Source organism: Patagioenas fasciata, chromosome 27, assembly GCF_037038585.1.
Source record: "Patagioenas fasciata isolate bPatFas1 chromosome 27, bPatFas1.hap1, whole genome shotgun sequence".
Taxonomy (NCBI): domain Eukaryota; kingdom Metazoa; phylum Chordata; class Aves; order Columbiformes; family Columbidae; genus Patagioenas; species Patagioenas fasciata.
In genome coordinates, this window is record NC_092546.1 from 1,703,479 (window position 1) to 1,720,993 (window position 17,515).

Below are 17,515 nucleotides of genomic sequence, written 5' to 3' on the forward strand. Positions count from 1 at the left end.
CTTGGACTTTTCCATGGCGAGGTGAGTGGTGCAGCGAGTCCCCAGGGTCCTCGCAGCAGCTGGCGCTGGAGACACCTCTCTCGGCACACATCCTGCCTGTGGTTTATTGCTCCTGCCCGCTCCTCTTTGCTTCCCTGGTGCTGGGGAGGTGCATCCCCCCCCTCTCCAGGGTGCCCCTGCCCTGTTGCACCCCCCTCAGAACTCCCCCTTGGTGTGGGGTGGTTGCCAGGTGCCAGTTCCAGCACCGGTTCCAGCACTGTTCAGGCAGCCGGAGGGGAGCGCAGCCATGGAGCGGGGGGAGGACAGACCCTGGGTCCCGCGGGGCACCCTTGAGGCGTGGGTCCCGCTGCCCCTGTACAGGTGGGACCCTTGCCCGGGGAGGGGAGAAGCTGCTGCCCCTTCCCCAGGAGCTGGAACCCTGTGCCATGGCCACAGCCACCCCAGCCTGGCTGTGCCTCAGTTTCCCTGGGGAGGATCTGCATGGGAGCCCCATCTCTGGCCTTTAAGGGCCCCCCAGTGCTGTGCAGCCCTGTACCCCCCCAGGCACATCCCTGGCCCTGGGGTGCTGTTGGTGAGGACTTGGCAGCCCTGACAGCTCCTTCCCACCCCCAGTGACCAGTACCTGACGCTGTGGGGCCCACGCCGGGGCCCCGTGCTGCAGCAGGCCCTGCGCTGGAAAACCTCCCCCATGGGCTGGGACGCCACGGGGCAGACCTGGCCCACGGGGCTGAGCGGCGGCGACCATGAGCGGGTGGTGGATCCCTGGTACAGCCTGGACTCCAGCATCGCCCAGCGCCGCTGGCCGCGGGCCCAGCGCCTGGGGCGGGAGCAGGACCCCCTGCCCCCAGGTACGGATCTGGCCTTGGGGAGGGATGGCACAGGGGGTCAAGGGGCTCTCAGTGCCTCCGTTTCCCCACCTTGGGGGTGAGTGGGAAGCCCTAGGGCCCCTCAACAAGCCCAGGGTGGGGTTGAGCTCAAGGCATTTGGGCTGCTTTGGGTGCTCCACCAGCTGTGCTTCCCTCCAGCTTACGCCCAGCGCTTGCGGGAGGTGGCCTGGTGGGACCCCATCGTCCCTGCTGCGTACCCGGGACCCTGCACCCGCTGGGGAGCTTTCCTCTGGCAGGAGAGGCCCGTCCTGGGGAAGGAGTACGGTAAGAGCGGGGGGGCCTGGCTGGCTGCGGGGCTCTGGGACACCCAGCTGTCCCTACCTCACCCCCTTCCCCTCTGCCTCCCAGTTGTCACCCGCAGCCAGGACCCTCGGGTGCTGGGGGGCAGCTCGAGCTACGTCCCCACGCTCTCCTTCTGCCGCCCCCCCACCACCACCCAGGACATCAGCACCTGGAGCCTCCTCCACCACCAGCCGTCCACCCGCCAGTAAATGCTGCTGGTCCTGCTGCCGGCCTGGCCCGTGCCTGGGAGGGGGCAGAGGGGGGAGGGGTTGGTGCTCATCCTGTGGCGTCTGGCCTGGCAGGGTCCTGCTGGTCACTGACCCCCAACCCCAGCACCCCTGCACCTGTCCCAACAAATCAGGAAGCCGTTTGTTCTCAGAGCAGGGGAAGCGCAAGGCCCCCCCACCCAGAGTGTCCTCAGAACTGGGGTGTCACATCTTTATTGATAAAATAGTTTTGTCCCTGCCATGGCTGACACTGGGCCCACTCTGCCTGTCCCCTCTGGGGGGCGAAGGGGGGTGGTGGGTGCCAGAGCCCAGCCTGCCCCTCTGGCTTCTCTTCACCCTGGGAGCTGCTCCTGGGGGGAAACAGGGGAGCGAGATGGAGCCCCACAGCCTGCGTGGGCTCCCCAGACATGTTGGATGGGGGCGGAGCTGGAAGGCACCTGGTGATGGACCCCCCCAGCCGTTCCCCGAGAGGTGAGGGGAAGGCTCGGCGCAGCTCCTGAGCCTGTCGGCTGCTGCCGTGGTGCTGGCTGGGTCCCTGCTGGCCTCAAGTCATCTTGAACCTGGGGGAAGGCAGGGGGAGGGGATGGGCTGTCTGCCGGGCTGGAGACAGAGCCCCCCAGCCCCACCACTCACTGCTGCGATGGGTCGAGGTCTGGCCAAGCCCCCATGGCTGCCAGCTGCTGCTCCAGCTCCAGCAGGCGCAGCCCGATGTACCCCGAGGACAGCAGCAGGGCCACCATCCTGGGGACAGGCCACTGTCAGGCAGGGGCACTGGGCACAAACAGGGACCTGTGCCCCTGCCCTAGGGACGCAGGGGCTGGGCCAGTGAGGGTGCCCGAGCGGGAGTGGGGAACCCTGGGCTGCCGGTGTCACACTGGAGAGCGGGGATGGGCACCCCGGGGTGCTCTGAAGCACCGAGGTGCATGAGCGGGACTCACAGCAGCAGGTAGAGGAGGAGGATGGTGTTGAGGGAGATCAGCTGCGCCGTGGTCCAGGCCCCCAGTGCAGTGTGGGGTCCCCCTGCCAGGAGGACGTGGTGTCAGCGCCAGGTCCAGCGCAGCAGCGTCGCCCTCCCCGACCCACCCAGAGCCTGCGCGGCTTTCTCAAGGGCACCTGCTCACCATGGCTCAGTGCCAGCGCTGCTGCCTCAGCCTCCTCATCCTCCTCGTTCTCCTCTTGCTTTGGCATTGGGCTTGGCCCATCTGTGTGCAAACCAAGAGATGTTTGATGAGGGCCCTGGGCCCAGGGGAGGGACTGGGGTTGGCTCTGGGGGTCCAGTGGGGCACATGCGGCCACAAGGCGCTGATCCTGTGCTCCCGGTACTGTGGGAGATGCTGCGCAGGTGCCTGGGGAGCAGGAGCAGAGCTGCCAGCTGTGAGCAGGGCAGGAACACGGGGGCAGGGCGGCCGCTCACCCGGCATCTCCTGGAAGCTGTGGGGCTCTGGAGTGCTCTGCTCCGGGTCCCACTGGCTCGAGGTCTGAAAGAGGACAAGCCCAAGTCACAGTGCACATCCCCATGGCACCTGCCACGGGGACACGAGTGGGACTTGGGCCAGCCCTGAAGTTCCTGAGGTCTGTGCCAACCCAGGCTGGGGCTTTTCAAGCTCATGTTACCCCCAAAAACCTTCCCGTGGGGCAGGCACCTGTGCAGCGTGGGCTGCTGCCACCACATCTGTCCCTGTCCCAGCCCAGGGCACTGGGGCTGTGTCTGCCTCCCCCAAATCCTCCTGCTGCCCATTTCCCAGCCTTACTAGGGGCTTCCGAAGGATTTCCCTGGTGCTCGGAGAGGCCGGAGAGCTCCAGCCGCTGTCCTGGACAAGGAAAGATGCAGGGGGGTGCAGGGGGTCACTGCCCCCCCCACCGCCCTGCAATGTGGGGGACGGAGCCCCCGCGTGCCCGGCTCCCACCGGGTGCAGTGTGTACCAGCAGGTGTTCGCAGACCAACTTGAGGAGCCGGTACGTGTCCTCCCGCCGGCGCAGCGACACGAAGAGGAACTGCCAGGGACCAGCACGCGGGTTCGCACCAGAGCTGCTCCCTCGGTCGCAGCCCAGAGCCTCCGGTACCCGAACAGCCCCAGCTGAGCTGCCTCCAGCGCGGCCCCTCTCTCACCTTCTCCCCCTGAGTCGTGCGGATGCTGAGCGCGTTGGGCACCAGAAGCGCTGTGTTGGTCTTTTTGAGGGCCGAGATGGAGGCAACAGGGACCACCACCTGTGCTGGGGAGCCAGGCAGTGTCGCTGTGTCCCTGGCTGCCAGCTGTACCCCCCACACCTGTCCCCAGCCCACCTTGATGTCCTTGAGCAGGAGGCTGGAGCAGAAGCAGACGTGGCGGGAGGAGATGTAGAGGTGGCCGCGGTAGGGCACCTCTCTCTGCCAGGCACAGGAGAAGGAGCCCAGCAGCACGTCCCGCTCGGCGAGCGCCCCAAAGGCTTTGCAGTAGTCGGCCACACGCTTGCTGAGCTGTGGGGGAGGCCGGGACATGGGGCAGAGCCCTGGCACCACAGGCACCCCACACCACTGCCACATCCGCCGAACGCAGGACGGTCCCCACAGAGAACGTCACGCTGGGACCACGGTGACTGAGACTCACCAATGGCGCTGTGGCCACCGCAGCTGCTTCTGTGTCCTTGCAGGGCGGGTCACAGGTTCGGGCTCTGAGGGGAAGCAGCAGGCCGGGCTGAGCCGCCGGGCTGCCTGCAGATCTGGCTGCGCACAGGCCCGGGCATCGCGCCCTCGCACCCGGGCGGGAGCACCGGGGGACACGGATGTGCGGGGCTGGGGGAGCTGAGGGCGGGGGCGCGGGGACGTGTCCCGGGGAGGTGCAGCACCCACCTGGCGAGCAGGGGCTGTCCCAGACAGGCGCTGCCCCGCTCCTCCAGGCTCCGCCATCGCTTCTCCTCCAGCCCCCCCCGCCTGCTCCTCCTCAGCTTCCCCGGCATGAAGGACGAGTCTGACACGCTGCTGGGGAGAGGGGACAGGCTGGGGGGGTTGGTCCCCACGCTGCCGTCCCTGCAGCACAGCAGCTCCTGTGACACTGACACCAGCCAGTCCCTCCCAGCCCCTGCCAGGACCAGGAGAGCAAAGCCCACCCGGTGACATGAGCACATCTCACCCCATCGTGACACATCACCCACAAACCCCACAGCTGCGGGGGCACCAGCTCCCCTCATCCAGCTGCTCAGCAGCCCCCCCAGCACCCCCCGATCAGCTTTTGGGGGTGCACAACCCCTATCCATCACAGCAGCTCCGCAGCGAGTGGCAGCAGAGCGGAGGCACCGCAGCTCTGCCAGACCCCGGCTTGCCCTGTGCCTCAGTTTCCCCAGCAGCACAGCCCTGCCCGGCAGCCCGAGGCAGCAGCACCGGCAGCGGGGCGGTGGTTGGTCCCCGCCTGCTGCTCCGCGGCCCGGCAGGGAGCGGCACAATTGCCATGGTGTCAGCGAGCTCTGGAAGAGCCGCAGCCCTGTCCCCATGGCCTCCCCGGCACACAGGCCCCAAACCCAGTGCCAGGAGCCACCTGGACCCTGTCCCGCCAGCCGGCGCCTGCGCTGCCAGGGGGGACCACCTGTCCCAGGGTGGACGCCGGGACCCCAGAGCGGTGACGCAGCTTGGCTGCAGAGGGGACAGGAGTCGGGTTCCTCTGCCAGACCCACATGCGGGCAGCAGAGCCCCCTTGCTGGGCAGCTCCTGCTCACCCCACGCAGTACCTGCCGGGGGGCACAGCCCAGCCCTCCCGCCCCGAGTCCTGCGCCGTGTCCCGCTCCCACTCCTTCCAGAGCTGTCCCAGTCAGCAGCTGCCTTCTCCTCTTCCTCCTCCTCCGGCTGGTGAGGAAGGGCGGGCAGGCGGGGCCGGGACCGGCCGCAGCAGGTTTGCAGGAAGGTGTCGGAGCAAATGCCAGCCCGGGGCCGGTCAGAGCTCACACCACTGAGCCCAGGGCACCGGGGGCTGCAAAGGGGCAAGCGGGCATCGCGGGGTGTCAGGACACACGCCCCACTCCCAGTGGGGTGCAGGAAGCTGCTCTGTCACCGTGCCCACAGGCCAGGGGGCTCTGCCTGGGGAGTCCCTTGGGTGTGCCAAGCGCTGGCGGGTGACATTGGCACCAGCCCACGTTTCCCAGCAGCGGCAGCGCCACGGGGCAGCCCGAGGAGTGGAAATGGGCACGGAACATCCTCACCCCACAGGGCTGACCTGCGCACCCCGGGGCTGACCCCAAACAACCCGTGTGGCTGCAGTGGGCAGAGCTGCCCGGGCGGTGTCTCCAGAGCCGGGGCCATGCAGCGCCGGACGAGCACCCGGGGGTGAAGGCTCGTGTGCCCCGTAACCGCAGCCCCAGCCCCGCTCACCCCGCGGCCGAAGCCGGGCCGGGCCGGGCAGAGCGGGACTCGGGAGGGCCGAGGCGGCCCCGGGGTGCGCAGCCGGGGCCCGGGAGAGCAGCGCGGCCCCGCCGGTGTCCCCGGCCGCTGTGCTGGAGCGGCCCCGCTCCTCAGCCCTGCTCTGCCCGGCCCGGCCACGCTGTCCCGGCCACGCGGCCCGTCCGTCCCGGGCTGACAGCGGGTTACTCAGTCACACACACCCGGGCCCCTCCCGCCCGGCTCATTTCCCCGGCGAACGGCTGGGGGCGGGCGGGTGACAACCTGCGGGGGGCCAGAGCCCGGGCCGGGCGAGGGCGCACAGGGAGCCCGAGGCAGGTGCTGCACCTGTGCGTGACCGTGGCTGTTAGCGGCGGCCTGGCCGCCACCCCAGGCTCCCCTTAGCGAGGGCGGGGAGAGAGCGGCCACAGCCGCCGGTGCCGGGAGCGGCGGGGCCCGCTCTGCGCCCACGGACCCGCAGCGAGCCCGGCCCCGGCGCTGCCAGCGGCCCCGCCAACGCAAGGAGAGTCCCCATTGGCTACCCGGGCCCAGGAGGCGGGACACCCGCCCAGGAACCAATCATTAGGCTCCAGCGCTGTCGCGCGGCAGCCATTTTGTTTGTGGGCGCAGCCGCCATCCTTGTTGAGGGCGGCCATTTTGCGGGCCTGTCGCGGTCCCCGTGTGCCCGTCCCTCCCCGGGGCTGGCGCCTCCGTGTCCGCGCAGGAACACGGGAGAAGGGGTTAAAACCCCCGCGAGTCCTTGTGCACACCCCCAGCCCAGCCATGGGGGTCCCCACCCGCCTAAGGGTCCCACCTGAGCAGGGAGGGGCCCAGGAAAGAGACCAAGGCCATTTATCCACATTTAGAGTTGTTTGTGTTTGATATTTTTTTTCCTCTCCTTTTTCTCCTCCTTTAAAAAGTGCCGTTTGTAGATACTGACCTTACAAAAGCAAGTAAAAACCGAGGGCCACGTGCCCGTCCCCCACAACGGGAGTGACCCCGCAGCCCGGCCCAGAGCCGTCTAGTGTGACACTTGTGCAAGCACAGGGTGACATCCTTCATGAGTCCCCAGCACGGGCTGCAGGGGGACACGAGTCCAGTGCAAGGTGACAGACGGGGCCGGGCACCAACTCCTCGCTAGAGCCCGGCACCCCCGTCCCAGCGCCGGCCCCTGCCGGGCCCCCCGGCCGAGCTCAGCGGCGCGGGCACCGCGGTGGCAGAGGACACGGCCCCGCTCAGTTGACAGCACCGCTCTGGCTCCTTCCCTCCATGCTGTCCGTCCCGCCATAGCTGGTCTCTGCTCTGCTCAGCCCCCACACGCAGACACCGTCTGTGGGAACGGGACAGAAGGGACACATCAGGAGCCACCACAGCGGCTGGGGTGACCCCCCATGTGCTGGCCTGGACCTTCTGGACTCTCCTGCCACTGGCATGAGGGGCCCCAGCACGTCCCCAAGGCGGCACGGGGGTGTCTGTCCTCTCCCCCTGGTCCAAAGCAGGGCAGAGAGGCAGCTGCTGTGCAGACACTGAGCACTAGGACCTGGGGCCCCGGCTTGGCAAGGGGGCACCCCATCCCAACCCCTGCCCCCACATGTGGCTACTGGCACGTGGAGCAGCCCTTGCTCCCCCTCAGTGAGCCATGGGGTGCCAGGGTGGGCCAGGCAGGGCTGGACCCTGCGCTCTGGGACGGCTCAGGCAGGCGCAGCCCAGCAGAGCAGGATGGTGGCCCTGCCCCCTGTGCCCACCGCGAGGGTCCCCGCTGCCAGCCCGGCCACAGCACAGGGCTCCCGCAGCTGGGGCCATCTGGAAAGACATTTTGACTTTAGCCCAGGCTGACGCAGGACACGGGGCTCCCAGTGACCCACGCCACATGCCTGACCCGCCCGCTGCCCCCAGTCCCACTCACGGTAGCGGATACGGATGGGCCAGACCATGATGCAGCACAGAGAGGCGATGGCAGCAATGGCAATGCCTCCAGTGACCAACACCATCACCCAGTGGAAGAAGCTGACGCACTCGGGGCAGCAGAGCTCAGTCCTGCAGGGAGAGGGCAGGGACGCGGCTTGGTGGCCAGGACCAGAGCCCAGCCCAGCATTGCTCAAGTGCCCTGGGGCTGCTGAGAGCGGATCTACATCCTTGGTGTCAGGACTGGTCCACACTGGGAAGCAAGGGAAAGCTCCAGGACAAGGAGGGAGGGCAGTGCCCTGGACATGGGGATCCCCAGCCCCATTGTGCATCCCAGAGATGGCGCTCTCCTCTAGGGCCAGAAGTTGAGGAAAGACTTGAGACAAATCAGAGCTGGTTTCCACCTGCATCTCCCACTCTAAACCAGGGATATTTGCTGCTTGTTCCCCAGGTGATGTGGCTGGAGCTGCCGCTGGGCAGGTTCCCCCCACAGGGACGCTTACGGGCAGGGGTGCAGGTTCTGGATCGCCATCACAGCCAGCCCGTTGGCCATCTTGTCCGTGAAGCTCATGGCGCCGTAGACGAATGCGCCGCTGTGCTGCAAGGGGAGAGGGAAGCTCATCGGCTGCTGTGCAGGGGTCAGCCCGGCCATCAGCCCGGCCATCAGCCCGGCGGGCGGCAGCAATGAGAGCCTTGTGCCCTCTCATGGGCAGAGCCCAGATTACAGCAGGGCCCGGGCCAGGGCCAGCGCTCCCACAGCTCAGCCCCCTCGCAGGGGTCCCTGACCCCCATCCCACGCCAGCGACCACCCCAGCCCTGCGGTGACACCCTGGGCCACCCAGCCAGGAGGAGCAGACGTACAGTGTTGGTGCCGATGAGGTCTGCTGTCATGGAGAGGGAGGTGACCAGGATGGTGGCAGAGCCAGCCCCAAGCAGCGCGGCCGCCCCGTAGATCTCGGCTCCCATCTCCTTGGTCAGGGCCACCCAGGAGGCGAAGGCCAAGATCACCGCGATGCCCACGAAGTAGGTCAGCTGCTCCAGCATGGGGACAGGCACAGGGAGAAGGCACAACTCAGATGCCAGCCTGGCTGCCGCCCAGCGAGGCAGCCGTGAGCGGGGCGGGCAGGGGGCAGCTGCTGCCTCGGCCCCGTGGAGGACAGTCAAGGACAGTCCTGGCTCCCTCCCAGCAGGTTTTAAACAAGGAGCCCCCATACAGCGAGGGCCGTGCAGTGGTCCAGGCTGTTCTACAGCGTTGGCCCCAGCTGCAGAGCTGGGTCCCCAGCAGAGCCGCAGGCTGCACAGGGACACCCGGCTGGCGGGAGAAGGGGGGGTTGCTGAGGACCGGTGCTTGCTGCAGGGGGGGATGCACTGGAGGGGCAGCTCCCTCCTGCTGGCACTGCAGCCTCTGCCTGCCCAGGGTGGCCCAGCCAAACCCTCCCTCTGCCTCTCATGGGCACCACGGGGCCTCCCAGCTGGGTCGGGGCTGCACAGCACAGCCTGATGCTGGCCCAGCAGCGCTTTCCCCAAGCTCAGGGATGTGCAGGACAGGCCTGTCCCCCTCACCCTGCCCGCAGCCCGTGCTGTCCCAGCGGGACCCATACTGCTGCAGGGGCTCATCTGCAGAGGATGCCCGAGGGGTCCCTGTTCTCCAGCCAGGCTTGGGTGTACTGAGTGTTCTGCTCACTGTGCAGTCAGGATCTGGCCCCTGGGCCTTGCCTCGGGTCTAACTCAAATCCCACCAGGCCCCCAGGACTCACATTTCGACCTATCCATTTATTCACGGGCTTCATGAGGAAGGAGGAAAGGAAGCCACTAATGTACATCACCAGGGGGATGGTGGCAATATATTTCTGCAAGAGACAAGGACAGGGAGAAGATGAGCTCTGGACCACCAGCACAGGACCACTGCCCATGTGACCTCGACACGCAGACAGGGACCTGCCCAGCGCCCACCTTGTGCAGCATCAGCGAGTTGGTCAGGTACATGGCGATGTAGGTCTGGGACAGGTTGACGATGAGCCGGGTCAACATGTAGAGCACTGCGACCTGTGAGGGGACAGCGATGGGGCAGCACTGCTCAGCCCCTGCACGCTGGAGGTAGGGAGGGCCGGCACCTTCCACGCCCAACCCCGCCACGGCACAGAGACGCGCTAAGGGGACAGCCCCTTGCTGTGGTGAGCGCCCAGTACAGCCCATCCTCACCTGCACCAGGGGCCCGTCCCGCTGCCCGAGGATGCCCAGAGCACCCGGGCAGGGCGGCAGCCCAGGACCGGCGCTGCCGGTCCTGCCCGCAGCGGTACCTGGTAGAAGGCAGGTTCCAGCAGCCAGTCCTTCCAGATCAGCAGTGGCTGCGGGAGGTTCGTAGGCTCCTTCTGCAGCAGGGACGTGCTCTCCTCCGGCTGGGGCAGCGAGCCCGGCGGGTATGGCTTCTCTTTGGTGCCCAGGTGGAAGATGAGGGAGAACACAGCCCCCAGCCCCACCACGATGAGGGACAGGTTCTGGGTGAGGCAGGGGGGGTTAGCACAGCGGTGGCCTTTGCTTGCCCATCATCCACCCCCCAGCAGTCTGCTGGATAAAGATGGGTCCCCAAAAACCCAGGGACAGCTCAGTGTAGCCCCTGCCTGATGTGAGAAGTGAGGTTTCAGGGCACTGCTGTTTCGCTGCCTCTGGTACCTCCACCATTGAGCCACATCCCACCCAGGGAAGAGAAGATCCCAGGACTGAGTTCTGCCACTTACCCGAAATATAGGGACATCCTGGATGCCTAAGTGCTCTGTGCGGTCAGGCTGGTCCACCTGGAAGTTCAGCAGGAGCCAGGCCAGGCCGTACACAGTGATATTGGCCATGACAGTGAAGGCATATCTGGGGGAGAGAGCAGCTCAGGCTGATGCAGCAGCACGAGCACAGCTCCAGGCATGGCGAGGACACCTTGACCCAAGGCTGCCCTCCAACCCAGGCACACTACAGCCAGCTTTGTACCCCGGTGTCATTGCTGAGGCGACACCTCCACGCGCACGCAGCATCTGGCCAGGCATTAGCTTTACTGGTGCACCTCCCCGCATGCCCAGTCCAAGCCTCAGGGCACGATTCGGAGGAAAACCAAGATCCCTCTGTGTCAGCCAGTCCACCTCCTCCAGTCCCAGCTCACCTCTGCACAAGGATGTCCCGATCTGCCCGACCCGCTGCTCCCCTGGCCCCAGTGTCACCCCAGCCCTGCCCCATCCTGCTCCCTGCTGCGCTGCCATCCGCGCTCGCCTGCCGGGGGAGCTTCCCCTACCGGGCAGATCACCAGGCCCTGCTCCCTCTGATAAACACCCCTTCCCGGAGCCTGATGCTGCCAGATAAGCAGCACTGAGCTGGGCTCCGTGCTCTGAGGTGCGAGTGCTGCCCGGCCTGGCCCCGGGGCCACCCCACCTAAGGGACAGCCCACCCGGGCCCACCCCACCTAAGGGACAGCCCACCCGGGGCCACCCCACCTAAGGGACAACCCACCCGGGGCCACCCCACCCGGGGCCATGCCCTGCGATCCCCAGGGGCACCTGGTGGGTCTGGTCCTCCCCTGTCAGCATCACCCTCAGGTCCCAAAGGAAAAATTCCCCCAGCCCAGGGAAGTGTCCCACAGGCTGTGTCACCAACATCCCTGGCATCAGGATGTTCCCTCCTGGCACCAAAGGTTTGGGTCACCAGCCCAGAACACCAGTGCCACTTGGACACATCCTGCAGGACGCCCACCCAGCCCAGTCCTGCTCCTGCTGTACTGAGGGTTCAAGTGTGTGACGGCAGCCAGGGGACATCAGAGCCGTGTCACCCAGGGGACCTCTCGTCACACAAGCGTGGGACCTGGCAACCACAGGGGTCAGGGGACACCCCGGTTTGGCCATGCTCACCTGAAAGCTGTGAGCTCCACCTTCTCATGGTCACCTGTCACCAGCTCGGGGATGAGGGACAGGTGGGAGATCTGTGTGGCTGCCCAGCCAAACTGGAAGATGATGATGAAAGGGAGGTAGTAGATGAAGGCTGCCCACTGCGGCGTGCTGTCCGTGCATCCCAGGCAGGGGTTGAAGATGAAGGGGAAGGACAAGAGGACGCAGGTGGTTCCTGGGAAGGGAGCGGAGCAGTGAGAGACTGCAAGCCCTGTTTCCCTGGGACCCCACCGGCTGCAGCCGGCTCAGACAGATGGACAGACACAGCCGGCCCCCTGCTAGGACAGGACGGGGGAGAGAGGTGGGACACATGGAGCCCCCCTCACCCCACCCTGCACAGAGTGATGTCCTTCCCTCTTGCACTCGGTGGCGAGACAGACAGACAGACAGACGCTTATCAGCAGACTTCTCCCCTGCCAAGTTCCCCTCACAAAGCACAGCATCGTCTCACACCTGCTCTGTCCTCCTTGAAACGCCAGAGCACAGACCCTGGCGCCTTCAGGACACGCGGTCACCGAGGGCTTCTCTGTCTCCAGTGGGCAGATAACCAGTCCCAAGGTTATCTTATCACTGTCCTGCCGCCCGCCCAAGGGCTCTGGGCTCTTGGGCTGTTCTGCGGGCGCAGGGCCAGCCCATCTGTCCCCTTGTCCTCGCTGCCCTAGGGTGGCAGAGGCAGCCCCGCTCCCTCCACGCTTGCAGAAGCCAGTGCGACGGGGGGCAGGAGCAGATCTGCCCCCACGCCAGGCCCTGGGCCACGGGAAGGTCCCAGCTGAGTCAGGGCCAGCAGAGCCAGGCTCCTCCCTTCGCCGCAGCGTGATGGCGTGGGGACGCCTGCGTGGAGCAGGCAGGGACAGGCTGGCTTCTCCCTCCCCCTTCACAAGGTTACAGAGCAGATCTGCTGAGATGCTCCACTGCTCCAGGGGCCCATGCGCCACCCTGTCACACGCCATGTCCCGCGTGTCCTCAGCTTCCCTGGGGAACCTTAGGGGAACCTGCAACTGCTTTGCCCGGTCCCCAAGGTCCCCTCTGCAGGAAACTTTGCGAGATCGTCCTGCTCTCACCCCTGAACGGCAATACCTCCTCATCATCCTCCATTCCACACGGCACAGCCACCCCGGCTGCAGGGCCGGGGCAAAGCTGTTCTCCCTGCGCCGAGGGCAGGCAGCGACAGTCCCAGCCCGGCGTGGATCCATCCTGAGCCAGGACACCCACAGGGTGCTGGTGCTGCCCTGCACCGGCTCACAGCCGGCTCTGGTGCTCCAGGAGCTCCCCGAAGGACAGGGGACTCGGGCGCGCCGTGGTGTCTCTGCCCCAGACAAGCCACCAGAACAGGGAGGGTCCAGGAAGGTTCACACCAGACCAGACCTCCTTTGACCCCTGTTACAGGGTTGTTGGTTTTAACTGAGCCCTGTCTGGAGGACGGGGGAGGCTCTGCCGTCCCCTAAGGGCTGCGAGGGACCCGCCTGTGTCCCCAGGGGAGCGCTGGGGCAGGTGCTGCGGGACCCAGGCTGCTGCAGCTTCCACCATACAGGCAGGAGACTCCGGTCACCCCCACCTCACAGCCCCCGGGGACAGGCAGTGTCACCACAGGGGCCACCCCACCGGAGCCATGCTCCTCTGGCATGGGTGTGCGAGCTGCATCCCAACACCTGTACATCCCCGTTCTGCCCAAACGAACATGGCTTCACTGTGAGTGAGAGGGATGCTGGGGACGCCCCATTCTCCCAAGTAGGTCTGTGGGAGCCCCCCAAGACCACCCTGCCCATGCCTGTGGCACCCCGGGCAGGGCAGGCAGCAGAGGGCCGGGCTCTGATCCCCTGGCCCTGCGGGCAGGATCATGGGATTCCAGGCTGCTGGCACAAGTGCCCTGGGCAGGGAGTTCGGGACAGCGCTCCCACGCTGGCTCAGACAGGCGAGGGGCTGCTCACCCTTCCCAGCCCATTGCGGTAGGAAACTGCTCCCAGAAAGAGCAGGCAGGGTCAACCCAGGGCTCCCGGCACCGCCAACCCAGCGCCGTGGTGGGGAGATGCCATTGATAACAACTCGTGGTATCTTTCCCCACCCGCCCCGACACTGCGGTTTCACAACATTTCCTCTGATCTGAGCACGAGTTGCCGACAGATGAGCTGCCCCGCTCCCACACGAAACATCTTGCCGCAGTGTGACCAAGTGTGCCGAGAGCGGTACCGGCACAACTGGTTCCAACGGGTCTGCCGGCCCCGCTGCGGTCAGCCGAGGGAGCCGGGGGAAGCCCCCGCCTTCTAAAAACCACCCACCCTCCAGGCAGGCACGCAGCCCCCAGCCCCACACCGCTGCAGCAGGCAGGGCCGGGCAGGGCGCTCTGCTCCCCGCAGCCCCTGTGCAAGTTGTGATTCAGGACTTCCCCTTCAGTGCACGCTTGCCAGCACCCAGCTGGAGCTCCGGACACTTCCCTAAATCTAGGGCGCAGATCTAGCGGACACCAAGGTAGGGGGTGAAGCTTCCCCCGGCCCAGCACCCTCCCTGACTTGCCAAGCAGAAGTCCAGGGAGACCAGCCACCTTATCTGGCTGCCATTGGGTTGCATGAAGTGGTTGGCCGAGATAAATTAGGAATCAAGATAAGAGCACCCACACTGCAACTGTCCTCTCCCTGCACCAGTCAACTCTGGGTGGGCTGACACCATGCCGTTACAGGGAGGAAGTACCGAGGGTCTTTATCTCCGGCTGTCGATAGATAATTCTTTACGCCAACTGCCCCATTCCCCATCGCAAGCTCTGCAGGGACAGGGAAGGCTCCTGTGCCAGTGTTGGCACCAAGGACCCTTTTCCAGGTCATACTCTCCCCTCAGAGAGGGACCCCAACACCAGTCTCCACCAGCTCCTGCACTTCATTGCATTTTTGACCCCAGGGCATGATGCAAGACAAGTGTCTCTTAATCATTCATAACCAAGCTGGTGGCTCCTCCACATCCCCACGGGGCCCTTACTCACCAGGCACCGTGGCTTCCCCTGCGTGGCCGGGCAGCGCTGCCTGCAGACGCAACCCCGGCACGGTCAAGGGCTCCGTGCCCCAGAGTCACCCCGGGGACAAGCGAGAGCTGCCTGGCCACGGGCCGGTCCCTCACAAACCCCCAGGCTCCCAGCAAAGTCCAGATTTTACTGAGTCTCATTTTTGCGGTAGCATCGACCAGCTAAGCACACAGCTCTCACCCCAACTTGGTGGCACCTCCATGCAGGGGGACACAGGGACACTCTGCAGCCCCCGCCACCGCACAGGTACGGCCCGCGGGACAGCGGGAGCCCCGGGCTGTGAGTGCCCAGGCAGTACCCGCTGCTGCGGGACGGGCCATTGGGATTGGGACAGTGCCCAGGCAGGATGGGGACGACGTGGTGCCCCTTCCACATCAGGGCTCAGCCTGGGGGATGCTGGAGCACCCCAGTGTCAATACACATGGGGCACCCCAGAAAAGCACCTCCCACTTCGCCCCTCTCCATCCAGGGCAGCCCAGGCACATCTCCCCCAGCCCTGCGACTGCCTGGGGCTGGTTCACCCTCCACACAGGGCACCCAGAAGAGCCCCCCAGGGCGGCCCCCCTTCCACACAGGGGCTGCTCCCTTCAGAGGGCACCCAATTCTGCTGGCCCCTGGGGCTGCCCGTCTCCATGTGGGGAGGATCCAGTCCCCACCTCATGCCACAGGGGCTGTTCCCCCCCCAGACAGGGGTCTCCAGGAAGGCTTTCTTGGGACCAATTCAGCACCCCACAAAGACTGCCCCAGGGCCGCCCATCTCTGCATGCAGAACATCCCAGTTCCCCCCTATCCAGAGCATCCCTAGGGCTGAACCCCAGCTCAGAAAGGTGCCCTGAGCCTGACCCCCCCACACACTCAGAGCACCCCAGAAGAGCAGCCTTGGCCCCATGCCCTGCAGGGCACCCCAGAAAGGCACTTTAGGACTCCTCCTGCACTCCAGAAAGTCTCCCCTGGGGCTACACATCTCCACCCAGGGCCCCTTGGAAAGGTGCCTGCGGTTTCCACCCAGGCCAGCCGGGAAAGTTGCCCCTGGGGCCATCTCCACCCAGCGCACCCTAAAAAGGCTGACCCTGCACCCCAGAAAGGCTCCCCCAGGACCACCCGTCTCTCCACACAGCGCACCCCGGTTCTCCCCCCCTCCAGAGCATCCCAAGGCTGCGCCCCAGCTCAGAAAGGTGCCCTGAGCCTGACCCCCCTCACCCAGTGCACCCCAGAAGGGCACCTCCAGGGCTGACCCCGTACCCCAGAAAGTCTCCCCTGGAGCCACCCATCTGCACCCAGGGCACCTCCGAAAGGCTCCGCCAGCGCAAGTGGGGCACCCCAGCAGAGCCCCGCACCCACCGGCCAGGTGCCAGGATTTCCTCCGCCCGTAGCGCCCGCAGCCGGTGGAGCGGTCGGTCTCGTAGCCGAGCAGCGGCGTGCAGAGCCCGTCGGCCACCTGCCCCGCCAGCAGCAGGCCGCCGGCCAGCCGGTGCCCGTAGCCCAGCACGGCGTGCAGGTAGAGCAGCAGGTACGTGAACCACAGCGAGGCGCACAGGTCGTTCAGGAAGTGCCCGGCCGCGAAGCTCAGCCTCCCCAGCAGCGGCAGCGCCGCGGCACCGGGCGCCGCTCCCGCCGCGGGCTCCGCCATCCCGGCCCGCACTCCGGCACCGGCGGCTCGGGGCGGGGCTGCGGCGCTGCCGGGCCCCACCAGCCCGGTGCGGCCCCTCGGCCGGCTCTGCCCCCCGTCCCGCCCCCTGCCCCGGGGATGATGCTCCGAGTGCTGCCCGCGAAGGCGCCTCAGCGCCAGCCCGGAGCGGGGGGCGCTGGAGGCGCCGGGATACGGGAGTCCTGGTGGTGGGCACTGGAACCGGTTGGGGGGTGCTGGGGCACTGGGACGCTGGGGCGACTGCTGAGGTCACGGGGAACTCCTGCTTGGGTGGGCACTGGGGGCACTGGGACCAGTATGGAATCATAGAATCATGGAATCATTTCGGTTAGAAGAGACAGGATCATCGAGTCCAACCATAACCCAACTTCAGCACTGCCCCATGTCCTGAGAACCTCATGTCCGTCTGTCCAACCCTCCAGGGCTGGTGACTCCAGCACTGCCCTGGGCAGCCTGTTCCAATGCCCCACAGCCCTTTGGGGAAGAAATTGTTCCCCACATCCAACCTCAACCTCCCCTGGCGCAACTTGAGGCCGTTTCCTCTGCTCCTGGCGCTTGTTCCTGGGGAGCAGAGCCCGACCCCCCTGGCTCCAAGCTCCTTTCAGGCAGTTCAGAGATCAGAAGGTCTCCCCTCAGCTCCTGTTCTCCAGCTGAACCCCCAGGTCCCTCAGCCGCTCCCATCACACTTGTGCTCCAGCCCCTCACCAGCTCTGTTCCCTTCTCTTCACTCTCTAGTCCCTCAATGTCCTTCTTATGATGAGGGACCCAAAACTGACCTCAGGGTTCAAGGTTTGGCCTCCCCAGTGCCCAGCACAATGGCACAATCGCTTCTCCAGTCCTGCTGGCCACACTGTTCCTGGTACAAGCCAGGATGCTGGTGGCCTTTTTGGCCACCTGGGCACACACTGGGTCATGTTCAGCCAGCTGCCAATCAACACCCCCAGGTACTTTTCTGCTGGGCAACTTTCTAGCCATTAGTGGGGGTACCGGAGTAACTGGAACCTCCCATTGTGTAGGTACTGGAGTGACTGGGACTAGAACCATTATGGGCAGTACTGGGATCACTGGCAACAGCATGGGGGTACTGGGGTGACTGAGACCTCTTCTTGAGTAGGTACTGGAGTGACTGGGATCAGTATGGGTAGTACTGGGGTCACTGGGACTTTGAGGTGACAAGGTCCTGCACCTGGATCAGGGCAACCCCCAGTATCCATCCAGCCTGGGGATGGAGGGATGGGGAGCAGCCCCATGGAGAAGGACTTGGGGGTGCTGGTGGGTGAGAGATCGG

At 66.1% G+C, this 17,515-nt stretch overlaps 3 protein-coding genes across 5 annotated transcripts; 1 reads left to right on the top strand and 2 right to left on the bottom strand.

Annotated features, from left to right (window-relative positions):
* The first annotated feature begins 286 nt into the window (after positions 1-286).
* TEKTIP1 (tektin bundle interacting protein 1) lies at positions 287-1,378 on the top strand. The gene is made up of 4 exons (XM_065858017.2): positions 287-360; positions 613-848; positions 1,026-1,151; positions 1,236-1,378. The coding sequence occupies exons 1-4, from the start codon at positions 287-289 to the stop codon at positions 1,376-1,378; spliced, it is 579 nt and encodes a 192-aa protein (XP_065714089.2).
* A 213-nt stretch (positions 1,379-1,591) lies between these two features.
* On the bottom strand, positions 1,592-4,473 carry LOC136113374 (uncharacterized). Of its 2 annotated transcripts, XR_011735941.1 has the most exons (12): positions 4,227-4,473; positions 3,985-4,048; positions 3,681-3,854; positions 3,507-3,605; positions 3,320-3,391; positions 3,148-3,207; positions 2,811-2,874; positions 2,518-2,598; positions 2,335-2,416; positions 2,030-2,137; positions 1,834-1,956; positions 1,592-1,746 (listed from the first exon to the last, which is right to left on the bottom strand). XR_011735941.1 is itself a non-coding variant. In XM_065858518.2 (11 exons), exons 1-11 carry the CDS (start codon positions 4,331-4,333, stop codon positions 1,941-1,943), a joined length of 927 nt encoding a protein of 308 aa, XP_065714590.2. In that variant the 5' UTR covers positions 4,334-4,473; the 3' UTR covers positions 1,592-1,940. The 2 variants fall into 2 exon arrangements, 1 of the variants encoding a protein (XP_065714590.2); XM_065858518.2 differs by having other exon boundaries at positions 1,592-1,956.
* A 2,125-nt stretch (positions 4,474-6,598) lies between these two features.
* Positions 6,599-16,245, bottom strand: MFSD12 (major facilitator superfamily domain containing 12). Of its 2 annotated transcripts, XM_065858377.2 has the most exons (10): positions 15,921-16,245; positions 11,534-11,744; positions 10,385-10,508; positions 9,947-10,144; positions 9,600-9,692; positions 9,404-9,496; positions 8,508-8,678; positions 8,150-8,244; positions 7,648-7,778; positions 6,599-7,071 (listed from the first exon to the last, which is right to left on the bottom strand). In XM_065858377.2, exons 1-10 carry the CDS (start codon positions 16,207-16,209, stop codon positions 6,977-6,979), a joined length of 1,500 nt encoding a protein of 499 aa, XP_065714449.1. In that variant the 5' UTR covers positions 16,210-16,245; the 3' UTR covers positions 6,599-6,976. The 2 variants fall into 2 exon arrangements, with proteins under 2 accessions (XP_065714449.1, XP_071655737.1); XM_071799636.1 differs by lacking the exon at positions 8,508-8,678.
* Between the last annotated feature and the right edge of the window lie 1,270 nt (positions 16,246-17,515).

Excerpts from the sequence above, each read along its gene's own strand:
- TEKTIP1 (XM_065858017.2), top strand. The coding sequence starts at position 287 with ATGGAGCGGGGGGAGGACAGACCCTGGGTCCCGCGGGGCACCCTTGAG. Across the intron at positions 849-1,025 it reads GCAGGACCCCCTGCCCCCAG|CTTACGCCCAGCGCTTGCGG; the intron begins GTACGGATCTGG and ends GCTTCCCTCCAG. Across the intron at positions 1,152-1,235 it reads CGTCCTGGGGAAGGAGTACG|TTGTCACCCGCAGCCAGGAC; the intron begins GTAAGAGCGGGG and ends TCTGCCTCCCAG.
- LOC136113374 (XM_065858518.2), bottom strand. The coding sequence starts at position 4,333 with ATGCCGGGGAAGCTGAGGAGGAGCAGGCGGGGGGGGCTGGAGGAGAAG. Across the intron at positions 3,606-3,680 it reads TCCTGCTCAAGGACATCAAG|GTGGTGGTCCCTGTTGCCTC; the intron begins GTGGGCTGGGGA and ends TCCCCAGCACAG. Across the intron at positions 2,417-2,517 it reads AGCGCTGGCACTGAGCCATG|GGGGACCCCACACTGCACTG; the intron begins GTGAGCAGGTGC and ends TCCTCCTGGCAG.
- MFSD12 (XM_065858377.2), bottom strand. The coding sequence starts at position 16,209 with ATGGCGGAGCCCGCGGCGGGAGCGGCGCCCGGTGCCGCGGCGCTGCCG. Across the intron at positions 9,497-9,599 it reads ACTCGCTGATGCTGCACAAG|AAATATATTGCCACCATCCC; the intron begins GTGGGCGCTGGG and ends TGTCTCTTGCAG. Across the intron at positions 7,779-8,149 it reads CAGAACCTGCACCCCTGCCC|GACTGAGCTCTGCTGCCCCG; the intron begins GTAAGCGTCCCT and ends CTCTCCCTGCAG.